Below are 12,423 nucleotides of genomic sequence, written 5' to 3' on the forward strand. Positions count from 1 at the left end.
ACCGTCATAATAACTACTGCTTTTAGGTGTCTCTGCTGTTCTATAAATATGAGCCAATTCAACTTATCAATAAATGATATGGGCCTTCTCAGCTGCCTAGGAGGTAGAGAAGTTGTCTGGCTGGCCCATATCTATGCAGCCAGTAACAGCCATTTAATAAGATGATAATACTACAATCTTTGATATATGCCTTTGCTATGTGGCCCTCCCCGGGTTCACAGCTTTTAATTATAGTATCTAAATGGGCCCTCCTCAAATCCTACATACTCAGCCCCCCTTTCCCCCCCCCAAGTCCTACGCCCTAGTAGCCCTAATAGTTCTCAGAAAACACAAGACTAAGAGGTAGGAGATGTAAACTACTAAAGTAATGGAAACAACAACCTGGAGAAATAATATACTACATGTAGTGAATAAAGCAATTAGCAAACACGTGTGCTATAGATCTGGCAAATATTGAGGCTACTAAATGCCTTAAATGGGATCATTTTTATTACATACATTTTCTCACAATAGTAAATCATTTTGATTTTCAACAAGATACTTTTTCTCGTATTAGTGCCCAACCGACAGACAACACTTGAAGCTGACTAATGCTTCTGTCATTCACCTTAAACTTTAGTTGCAGTGCTTTGTAATTGTGATTAAGTTATGTCATTCCATTCTGTAAGTGGTTATATCATTTTGTGTCCTCGCTGCAATGTTTCGACCATTGTGCTACCCTCTGAAGTGGCCTCAATCACTTGAGTTTGAGGATAAGTGAAAGGCTCCAGCTAGTTTGCCGAAGACGGATTAAATTGCTCAAGGTCGATAGGATGTGTTGGAAGGAAATCGGGTCGGTGTTATACATACAACCTTGGAGAGACACATTTGAAGGGCTTGCACTTGCTAATGTTTGTACAGAGGAAGACTTGATAGGGCCTGAGGTGTGGGGTAAGGAGAGGGTGAGGAGAGAGAGAGAGAGAAAGAGATTGAAAGGGGGGGTGGGAGGCTGCTCTCATCAAAGGACCTCTCAGGCTCTACAAGTTAATGACGGATGTAGCAGAGACCCTGAAGCCCTCAGACCCCGACAGCTACGCGGACGGACAGACAGACAGAAGAAACGACAGAGAGCAAAAAAAAAAAACGAGGATAAAAACTAATTTAGCTGGAAATGATGTGGCGTGAGGTAAGCATCATATTTTGTTGGCTTGTGTATCAATTCCTCATGATTTGCAAGTTTAAGCAATGTTGATTTAAAAAAAATGGAGTGCTTTGATTTAGTATTTCACGGTAGTTTGACCTATTCTAGCACTTTGTTAAAGGCCATATGGTTATTTTGTGTTATAAGTTGGTACAATTTCAGCAATTAAATCAATTTTTATCAAGAACACATCAAATACAGTGTATTACAGTTTTATGACATGGACTTGTTGACTTGTTTGTTTTTGATATAGAGCTAGAGTAACTATCTTCTCTGTATATTTAATTATTTTTATGATCTTTTTAACATTTTCTAAGATTTTTACATTGACTGTCTTGAGAAACATAATCACCAGCCTATTGTCTGGTATAGCATTGTGTTTATATCAATAAGTTCAATGTGTTTTTTGTAAAAAGATCCCAGCATTAGGGTTCTGTTTTTTTCAGTTTAAAATAAAAAGATATCTGGTGACCTATATATATACCATCTTTGTCAATGTGCCCTCTCCTGTGTAGCTACGGAGTCGGCAGTTCTGGCGTGCCATGCTGGCAGAGCTGCTCGGCACGCTCGTGTTAGTGAGCGCCGTGCTGGGTGCCTCAGTGCCGGGCCCGGGAGAGGGCCCTGTGGGACCCCTGTACCCAGCTGTGGCAGTGGGAGTGGTGATTGTTGCACTGGCACACTGTTTCGGAGAAATAAGCGGGGCACAGGTGAGACTCTAATAGTCACACATGATGATTTGGTTTTATCACACTTATGCTGGTAACACAGTAGTTGTAGGACTTAGATATATAGCACCAAAAACATCACATTTCATTAAAAAGTCCTGCATTTAAGAGTAAGAGTACTCGTTAGGGCACCAGTGAGTGATATATTATCATAAAAATTACATGATTAGATTGTTAATACTGGTGTATCAATATGTTATTGACTGTTGGTTTAAACTACTGTATTTACAGTCAGATGCTTTAATTTGGCTTGTGTCCCCTCCAAAAGTTCACAAGATAGGACCTGCTACATAAAGCTGTGTTCTTTACTCTGTCTTTATGCGTTTTCAAAAATTGCACCATTTACCCCTTCAGGCCTCGAAAACATTTATTTTGAGCAGTGTAAGAAAATCTCTTTTTTGTTGCCCTCTAAAGAACTTATAAGCTTCATTCGTGCCCCTTTGAGAGCTTCTGTGGAGGCCAGGTTGACCCGTTTCTTTTGGGGCTCGAGGTGTAATGGTCCTCTTCCCCTCCAAACGGCCTTCCAAGGGGAGTGTTTACAGATGCAGACTTCAAACTCCTGTGGCAGTATGACAAGGAACATGGCTACAGGTGCAGGGAAAGAAGCCCATATATTTGCAAATAATCATGCAAAGATTTAGAAATCAGTTGGAAAATCCTCGATTTATGTAGGTGCAAGTTATTTGTGATTTGTCAAAGACAGCACAGTTATTTGCCTGTATAAAGCTTAGAAAATATGACCTAATGAGCGGCGTACCATTCTCTGGGTGAAGATTTCAACCTCAACCCGTGTTACTCCACTAGCCAGTCAAGAGCTCTCCAAAACTAGGGTCGGTGCCAAGGGGGTGGAATTTGATTAGGCAACGGACACCTGACATGTGTGTCAAGGGGCCACAACTTGACTCTGTTTTTGTGTTAGGGGTCACACACCAAAAGGTTGGGAGTAACTGTTCATTGTATTTTACAATCTAACCGTATGTTAAACTTTTCATATTAAATCCTAATCTGAAAAGTCACTAGTAATTGAAGCTATCTGATAAATGTCGGGCAGTAAAAAGCAAAATATTTCCCCCTGAAATGTCGTAGAATAGATTTAAAAAGTACACTTACTGTACTTTCCACCACTCCAGTTGTTTTTTTGTGTTATTTAATAGTAATATTCATGACATACGGTGCCTATAATGGTGTGTTTATGCCCTCTGATCAGGTGAACCCTGCAGTGACTCTGTCTCTGTTAGCCACTCGGAGGCTGGATGTCCTCCGGGCCCTTGTTTACATAGTTGCACAGTGTTTGGGGGCTTCTTTAGGAGCGGGGGCCCTCTACCTGGCCCTGCCGCTCAAAGCCACAGCAGATCACTTTGTCAACAAGGTACATTTTCAGTGGGTTACCTTAGACAAGACTATAATACATCTTTTGTACAAGATTTCTTCATTAATTTTCCTGCTCCTCTTTAACCTCCCTCAGGTCCCTATAGAGCTGAATGCAGCGCAGGCTCTGGGCATAGAGGTTTTGTGCACCTTCCAGTTGGTCTTCACTGTGTTCTCGGTGGAGGCTCAGAGACGGAGGGAAAGTCCAGAACCTGGAAACCTCGCCATTGGATTTGCACACAGTGCAGGAGTGCTAATAGGGGTAAGAGGGTCACTTAACCACTCTTGTTGAAGCAACAGACCAGGTTAGTTTGTGACCACATCGGACCACGCTGATTACTTAATGGTACACACACTTGTGTCTCACAGAAGGTAGGTCATTTCAATCCCTGACCATTTTTGGGGGGATTTCAATTTTTGCCTCTTATTATTTGCCTCTGATAGTTGACACAGCTGAAGACAGACAGAAAATTAGAGAGAGGAGATGACATGCCGTAGATCTTGTGTTGGAAACCTGGGCCGCTGTGATAAGACCTTATTTGCCCAAGCAGGTGAGCTACTTGCAGACATGTTGGCTTAGTACAGTGCACATTGTCAAACACTGTTTGTCCAGGATACTTTCATTTGTATCCTATAAACCTTCTGAGTGTAGGTGCGAATAAGGAGGCCAATTAAATAAGTGAATTACCTCAAATAGTTCAATTGCAGAACACTGAACATAAGAAAACAATTGCAGCCCCAACTAAGTGTTAAATGAGTGGACTACCAATCACTTAAGAGTACAGAGAGATTGCGACTTAGTTATTTTTTTGAGTAGCTCTTTACACCTGTTTATTTAAAGATAAATAGAAGTGTTGTTTGTGTTTCAGGCACGGTTCTCTGGTGGGAGTATGAATCCCGCACGTTCTTTGGGTCCGGCCATCATCACTGGCTTCTGGGAAAACCACTGGGTGAGAGAGAGACTTAAAATTAAAGAGCAGCTCCAGTCATGTTTTAAAACATATAAAATGCTTAAAATAGTAAAAGGGGTCTGATGTTTTTTCTGCAGAATATGTTTAATTACCTTGTAAAAATCCTCCTTCTCCCTCCTGAATCTGTTCCTGAATCTGCATAGTCCCCGCCCACTATGCATATGTCCAACCGGCCCCTCTGTCGTGAAAACAAAACACGTCTCTGCCATCATTTAGTGGCAACTTGTTGAAACTTAGCTAGCTTGAAATTTAGTCATTCGTAGTAATAACGTTAACAGCTGTCTCGCGCATCGCTGAGGTGGTTGCCATAGGTTACACATAATGATACCCATAGCGTCACCCCGTCCATTAACGGGATTGCCTCCTTAGGTTTGTGACGTCTCAAACCTGCCAATCTGAAAACGTGTTGTTCAGCCTGTCCTTGGTACACTGCAGTTTAAAAGCAGACAGGCCCAGCCGTGGAGATGACTGCTGATGTTGTCCCTGATATGTCTTGTAGCACGTGAAAAACATCACATGGAGATGTTTACAAGGTTAAACACTTGATTTTCACTGGAGGGGGGCAGTACATTACAATGGAAGTACATTTAAGGTACTTTACTTGAGTGTTTTCATTTTGTGATCTTTTACACTTTAACCTCACATCAGCAGGAAATGTACTTTTTTCCCCCATGCATTTATCTAACAGATGAAGCGGCTTTATTTGCTTTCTGATTAATATTTTACACATTAAAAAAAGGTTTCTGAGTGTTTTGGTCTGAGACCTACAAAAAAGTTGTATTCAGCTGTTACATTTTTCAGATGTATAAGTTGTTAGCTGTTCCAAAGGGTTTTTTTGCCATTTAAAAAAAACTTTTCAAGGCCCAATGAGGTAAATCTAGCAATACTTCCAATAGAAGGTAAACATTATAGGGAAACAGTCTTTGTCTCTCCTCTTCCATTAATTACCTCACAAGTAACAGCCCCCCAGATTTATATTGAACCCTTCGGGGGATTTGAACCAACAGCCAATCAAAGCAGCGCCTTTCTGGTCTTACAACCACTGAAATTACTTCACGCTACCCGTCAATATTCACACATTCTTACACTAATGACTTCTGCAATGCAAAGCACCTAATCAACTAACACATTCCCACCCCAAAGGCTATGCAATTTGCTGTTCAATATCTTGCTTCGGGACACTACCAAACAAAGATTGCAAGAGCCGGGGAACAAACTGCTAGTCTAGCAATAGTTGGACAACCTGCTTTATCTGCTAAGCCACAGCCACTCCTTGAACTTGACTTAAGTATAATCTATATAATAAGAACGCAAGCCTGATTTTGGAGTACATAATATTGTTTCAACACGGCCAATATTAACGTTGCCTCAGTGCGTTGCCCCTATTTGTTGTCTTTTCTTCTTGGATTATCCAGATTAAGTGAAAGTATTCCTCTATCTCCTCTCATTCTATCCTGTTTCTCTCATGCCCACCCTCAGGTTTATTGGATCGGACCGGTTCTTGGTGCTATACTAGCTGGAGTGTCCCACGAGTTCTTCTTTGCACGCAGTGCGTCTCGCCAGAAGCTGGTGGCCTGTCTGACCTGTAAGGACATCGAGATTGTGGAGACGACCAGCATGACCGGATCATCACTGTCCACCGTCACACAGAACGCCATGAGAGCAAAGCAGGCCAACAAGCAGGAGAACAACTGATGATACATGGAAACATGCTGCAATATGACAGCGAAGATGCATGGTGTGCAGGTCATGTAGATCAGTGGTAAAGACCAGAGGCAAGAGAGTAGCTGTGCAAGTTATACTTGTCAAAAATGGACAGGTTGATTGTTTTGAGATTAAAGCCCTTTTACAAAAAAAAGGTGGTTGTAGCTCAGGCAGTGCAGCTATTGAACAATACTCTATACCAGCTTTGTCTGGTGTTTTTGAGCAAGACACCAATCTGCCGTCTCCTAGAGCCTAGGATGATGTTTTGAGATGTCTCGTTTAGGTCTACAAACAGTTTACAACTAAGAGATATCATATTTATGATGATATAAAACACATACATCCTCATATTTTAGAAGTTGTAAGCAGTTAATGTTTGGCATTTTGAATGAATTATTTATCAACAACTTTGGATAAATTCCCAATTATGGACATCTGGTCTCAGGATTATGAAGTATTACTTTAGATTTAAGAGCCGGGCAAATAAATGTAAAGTACATTATTTTTCTATTTTAAACATAAGTCCTGAATCACACATTTAAATGCACTGAAGTAAAGAATAGTTCATGTCAGATTGTGATGTTACTGATGAATAAACATCAGCATGAAAATCCCCAAAGTTTAAGGTGCCAGATTTACCACATGGTGAGATGAGGGACTGCAAGCTCTGCTTTGAATATTGTCCAATAGTCAGTGTGTTACTGAGCTGGAACAAAGAAATACAAGGCTTCTACCCCCAAAACAGACATATTTTATGAGTTGAATGTAGAGTTAAAATCAATAGTGGGCTCAATACAGTTGAAAGACAAATGTGGTTGAGAAAGAAAGTAAAGTATTTCTCTATAAAACATAGTGGAGGACACATGAAGTACAAAATGGAAATACTTGACTCATTTAACTGTAGCTGAAAATGTGGGTAATTTATTTTTTTACTTCACGCCTCTACTGAATCCTCAACCAAAGGGAGTGAACAAAAATAGTTTAAAATTAGACAAATTTAGCTTTTGATGATAACGTTCTTAGTAAATGTAGCCACCAAAAGCTACTAATCATTCCAGACTAAATGAGTAGTTATTAGTTAGTTGATTAAAGGGTATGTTTAACATTTCGATTTCTTTGTTTCTCGGATAATTACTGTCTCATTTTTTTCTTTCAAAATAATAGTCTCACCTTTAAAGTAATAACAATTTGAGGTCTCTGTTGCTTGTCGTGACATCAGTGGAAGCTGCATTTTAAATGGGCTGAGAGTGACCTTTGAGGTCCCCGCTGCCTGTCATTAGTGAATGTAAAGGTGTAGCCAATATTCTGACACTCAGTTTTGTTACTTCACATTTGCACATCATTAGAATTTCTAATGGACACTCATTGAAACTGTGCTGAAAAACACCCTCGTGTCTCCTCATATTATTCAGTTTCATCCTCTGTTTGAAATGCTAAAGAGGCCCTGCACCCTCGGTTCAATGATGCTCTCAATTTGCTTAACATCTCTCTCATAAACAGTATATGCCTGTGTGTGTCTGTCTCCTATTCACAATCAAATGGGCCTTCATACCTCCGTAATGGCTCTACAGAAGGAACACCTTCAGTGGGAATAAGCTTTGTACTTTAAAAAGGATAAATGAGCGTACGTGTGTGTGTGTAGGTATATTTGTGTTTGGGGTTTCTGAGAGACGATACGACATGTCTTTATGAAACCTTTGTTTATATTTGTGTGTTTTTGGTTTAAGTTGCCATGTTGTCTTGTCTTAAAATATGTTTTGCATGTAATTGATCGGGTCAGGTCATCCGAATTACAAAAGAACTCTTCAAGTGGTATCTAGCCTTTTAGATTTGATTGCTGCGTCCATTCCAGTATTTACCCATTATTGCTAAATTAATCAAATATATTTGTTTTGTCACTTGGATGAACTGACCCTTAAATCAATATTTATTGTAATAAACAGTATATTTATTATTTATTAATATGAATTCTGAAAGGAAAACTCTCTGTATGTGTGTATGTAAATAAAACCATGCTAACATTCAGTATAACTGCAGCTGTGTGATTTGAATACACACATGCCCAGTGCACGCATACTCATACATAAAGTATGCACACACACACACTCACTCACAAGGTACACAATAGCTATAACTGCCACAGTGCTGCCAGCAATTTGCATTGTGTGTGTTCTTTCTAACATGTATAAAAGGGTGTTAAAATGGCCAGCTCAGCGTTCTGCTTTCATCACCCCCCCCCTGCCTCTCCTCTCTAGCCCCCCCAAACCACTCACCCCCAACAACCACCAACAGCGATGGCTCTCGACCTGTCAGCCCTGCTGCACCTCTCCCTTTCCCCGGCTCCACACATACGCAGAACTTTCAGGGCTTTGGTCGTACCTTAGGCGTCCTGCAGCACGCACAAACGCCAAAACGCACTCTCACACAATGCCAACCTCCTCGAAGCCCCGGTCACAACACAAGACACAATCTGCTGTGTTATATCAATTTCTGTTTATCCGCTGCTTTTGATTTTTAACACTTTCTCCACTGTTGTTTTTCTTTCTTGCATGTGCTTGTCAGATTGCAAAGTCAAGTTCAGGTCTAAATGTTCATAATCACCTCTGAAACAACTGCCGCCACAAGTCTCCAGTTTCACTACATTACATTAACAGTAGCCATACATGTGATAGCACTCTTTAGCTTTAGCATCAAGTATATGCTTTTGCTAGCTGCTACCTCTCCGCTTTAGTTTAATATATATTTTTGTCTTCCCTCTTGTCCATACGTCGCCCTCATGCCTGCTACAGACAATGGTTTCACAGGGTCAGGCATTTCAATGTATGGGTCAGTTCAGCGCTGTAAGCTTTGGGCACTTCCGTCCGGGGCCCCAACTGTATTATCTGCATGTGTGTGTATACGTGTATGTGTGTGTGTGTGTCTTTGTGCATGCATGTGTGTTTTGCGTCCTTGTCCATCAGCATTTGTGTCCCCTGATTATGACAGTTATGATATGTCAACAGATGACATATGCCCCAAAGAAAACTTTCTCCCCTCAGCTCCAGCTGCCCTTCTCCAGCAGGCTGTTCCTCCTTCTCCCCCCCTGAATGTAAGACGCAACACTTCCTGTTGTCTCTTTATCCCCAATCTCTCCTCCCACTCGCTGATTTACACTCATTCTCGTTTTATCTGTTTCTCTTCTCTGATACACCATCTCTCATTGGGCCTCGGCTTGTTATGGGGGGGCAACAGAGGGGTTAAGTTTGTTTAGTTAAGGGTGTCCAGCACTGCCGCCCCCCGCCTTTGGCCCTACAGGGGGATTATGTCGTCACCTGGGGCCCCTGGGGGGGTATTATAAAGCCCCTGTCTGGCCCTCTCCCCTCCGTCAGAGAGGCTAAAAGGTCCACCAGACACTCTGTCTATCCCCGTCTCTACTTTAGAAACACCCCGTTTAGCATTGATGCACACCTCCTCTTGACAGCTCATCCCACTTGAGACCTCCACCCACACTCCCACATTACATCACACCTATGTCTTTGCGACAGGTGGACAGGGGTGGCAAGCAAACGCAGCTGAGTTGACTTTGTTGCGTGGATGTGTCTGTTGACATTCTGTTTTGTCTCTGAACAGATTCTTTGATTTTTTTTTTCTGTCAGCTGAGTGAGCTGACCTCAAGAGGGAGATCCTTTATTTGTTATTTTTGGCACTTGACGAGGACCGTTCAAGGTACAAATTTACCCTTTCTAGACTCACCCTGATTTATTCTTAGAGAACCTTCTTCATCTGGTGGAGAAACTCAAGTGAACAGTCACCATGTGGGAGTTTCGGTCCATGAATTTTTGGCGGGCGGTCTTCGCAGAGTTCTTCGGGACCATGTTCTTTGTATTTTTCGGCATGGGTGCAGCCCTGCGCTGGACCACTGGGCCTCATCATGTCCTCCATGTGGCCCTGTGCTTTGGGCTAGCAGCTGCCACCCTCATCCAGTCCATCGGCCACATCAGCGGCGGCCACATTAACCCTGCTGTCACCTTCGCCTACCTTGTCGGCTCACAGATGTCTCTTTTCCGTGCCATTTTCTACATGGCCGCACAGTGCCTGGGTGCTGTGGCCGGGGCTGCTGTGCTGTACGGGGTCACACCCGGCAACATGAGGGGCAACATGGCAATGAACACGGTAAGAACAAAGATGGATGTTGTATGAAACAAGTAAAGCAATGTTGGGAGAGGTGAGGTAGAAGTTTTTGGGCTGGTTTCATCCATGGGATTCAAATAGTGGTATCAGTTTAGATACCTGAGCGACCAAAAACCAAATAATATTTAATCCCTCCCAGTAGCTCTAAACTAGTAGTAAACTCTTTGACTTAAGCGAACATGTTTTTTTCCACTTGTGTATCTCCAGCTGCAGCCTGGTATCAGCCTTGGAATGGCCACCACTGTGGAGGTTTTCCTCACCATGCAGCTCGTGGTTTGCATCTTCGCTGTGACCGACGAGAGGAGAAATGGACGCTTGGGATCTGCTGCCCTCTCCATTGGCTTCTCCGTCACCATTGGACATCTCATGGGGGTGAGACACATGGAAACACAGATATTGTGATGGAAATCTGGAGCTGTGATGGAGGACGTTTCAGGAGGCTGAGATGGAGGAGGATTAATCTGAACACAACGCCTAAGCAGTCTAAAGACACACGATTCTTTCACTGTCCAATATTAATTAATAATATAACAACCGTTACCGTAACAAGAGAGTAACTTGTGTTTCAGATGTACTACACCGGTGCTGGGATGAACCCTGCCAGGTCCTTCGCCCCTGCTGTGCTCTTCAGGAACTTCATCAACCACTGGGTAAGACCTGCAACCACACAAAGAAAATAAGTCACCCAACAACTGTGTGAACTTTTAAATGTTAAAGCTGTTGCTCTCTGCCTGCAGGTGTACTGGGTTGGGCCTATGATAGGAGGTGCCATGGGTGCCCTCCTGTATGATTTCATGCTGTTCCCACGCATGAGGGGTCTGTCCGAGCGCCTCGCCACACTGAAGGGCAGCCGGCCCCCTGAGAGCGAGACCCAGCAGGACACCCGCGGGGAGCCCATCGAGCTCAAGACGCAAGCCCTATAAACCCGCCCTGCTCCCTTTCTCCGACTGGGGCCGTGGGATGAGGGACAAGGGCCCTGAGCTACGCCAGTCCCACCTCCACTTTTGTCCCCCCGCCCCCCCATGCCTCCACACAACATCGCACAAGACTAACCCAAATATTCACATCTAGACTAACACACGATTATTCCACTGTAAAAACCGACACAAACCTGAACACACAACAAGACTCCTCTACCCCCAAAGTCCTCACTCTGTATTCTGAACTGGACATTGTATTTTTTTTTTATAAGTGGTGACCAGAACCTGAACCAGCAGCTGCCTCGTCTCCCCACGCCCGCCTGCTTCCTCCTCCCAGCCAGGCCTTCATCAGGATCCTGAAATAGAGCAGAGAGGCTTGAGGAGGCAGGTGGTGGAAAGTTGGGGGCAGGATGAGGGTTTTTATGCAGGGATGTGGGTATGATATAAGAAGGGTAAGAGGGCATGGGGCAGGTGAGGGTGGAGTTAGAGGGATGGGGGTTGGGGTTTGGGTAGGCTAGAGAGGGCAACACTCTGGGTTTGTGGTCGTTTCAAGTTGGGTTAGACCAGTGAAGATGGGCATGCTTTTCATTATTCATCTGAATTTATCTACATTTTAGTTTTGTTTTTTTAGGTTCATTTTGTTTTCTGCACTTCAGACACAAGACGTGGATGTATGATACCATTAGATTTTACCAGGGTTTCACTATTTTCAACCACTACATTTTATCTGTGGGTTTGTTTGTGTGTGTGGACACTTCTGCAGTACATATGTGTGAGAGTGAGCGTGTGCATGTGTGTGCGCCTGCCTGTGCGTATGAGCTTGTTTGCAAGTATATGTGTGTATGTGTGTGATCAAGATTGCAGATACAGTACTTTTTATTTCAGTTTATTTGCATTACCGCTCTCCTGTTTCGTACCATTAACTGTGTTCATTTGTCAGCAGTTTTAAAGACATGATCATTTCTCCTCCCCTCACTGTGGTATTTGCTATGATATTCATTTTTACATAAATCATCTGCTTCTTTGTTCCGAACCAGCGCAATCAAAAGGAAATGTTGTATCCCAGACTTTGATAGTAGTTCTGTTCACTGCAGACCAGATGTGCAAGCTTTACATTGAGTCTCCTTTTATTATTTGATCCTTACTGGGAGCACAAGGTGTTTCAATAAACATTTCAATGAAAATAAACATAAAAAACTTGGTACATGCTTTGGGTCATTTTTGTTCTTGTAAATTCTGCATTTTGTGCAGCTGCTGAGCATGGAGGAAAATTTGAATGCAGTAAATAATTTCGGCCAGAAGAGGGCGAACAGAGCTCACGTCAGACTCGCTTTCAAAAGTCGAGATGGTTGAGGAAACCTAAATCATCTTTGGACATTAACATG

At 42.8% G+C, this 12,423-nt stretch overlaps 2 protein-coding genes across 2 annotated transcripts; both read left to right on the forward strand.

The window, feature by feature from the left end:
- Window positions 1-1,150: 1,150 nt before the first annotated feature.
- LOC138590270 (aquaporin-4) lies at window positions 1,151-5,939 on the forward strand. Its single transcript, XM_069660883.1, has 6 exons — window positions 1,151-1,165; window positions 1,696-1,887; window positions 3,113-3,274; window positions 3,371-3,535; window positions 4,143-4,223; window positions 5,724-5,939. The coding sequence occupies exons 1-6, from the start codon at window positions 1,151-1,153 to the stop codon at window positions 5,937-5,939; spliced, it is 831 nt and encodes a 276-aa protein (XP_069516984.1).
- A 3,801-nt stretch (window positions 5,940-9,740) lies between these two features.
- On the forward strand, window positions 9,741-11,041 carry mipb (major intrinsic protein of lens fiber b). The gene is made up of 4 exons (XM_069659732.1): window positions 9,741-10,100; window positions 10,326-10,490; window positions 10,688-10,768; window positions 10,856-11,041. The coding sequence occupies exons 1-4, from the start codon at window positions 9,741-9,743 to the stop codon at window positions 11,039-11,041; spliced, it is 792 nt and encodes a 263-aa protein (XP_069515833.1).
- Window positions 11,042-12,423: the final 1,382 nt, after the last annotated feature.

This window comes from Semicossyphus pulcher, unplaced genomic scaffold (genome assembly GCF_022749685.1).
Source record: "Semicossyphus pulcher isolate SPU_LCO1_2020_fin unplaced genomic scaffold, fSemPul1.0.p SCAF_13, whole genome shotgun sequence".
In the NCBI taxonomy this organism is placed as follows: Eukaryota; Metazoa; Chordata; class Actinopteri; order Labriformes; family Labridae; genus Semicossyphus; species Semicossyphus pulcher.

Bases quoted from the DNA above. Each gene is read 5' to 3' on its own strand.
- LOC138590270 (XM_069660883.1), top strand. The intron at 1,888-3,112 runs GTGAGACTCTAA...CCCTCTGATCAG, and splicing joins GAGAAATAAGCGGGGCACAG to GTGAACCCTGCAGTGACTCT. The intron at 3,275-3,370 runs GTACATTTTCAG...AACCTCCCTCAG, and splicing joins CAGATCACTTTGTCAACAAG to GTCCCTATAGAGCTGAATGC.
- mipb (XM_069659732.1), top strand. From the start codon at position 9,741: ATGTGGGAGTTTCGGTCCATGAATTTTTGGCGGGCGGTCTTCGCAGAG. The intron at 10,101-10,325 runs GTAAGAACAAAG...GTGTATCTCCAG, and splicing joins GCAACATGGCAATGAACACG to CTGCAGCCTGGTATCAGCCT. The intron at 10,491-10,687 runs GTGAGACACATG...CTTGTGTTTCAG, and splicing joins CCATTGGACATCTCATGGGG to ATGTACTACACCGGTGCTGG.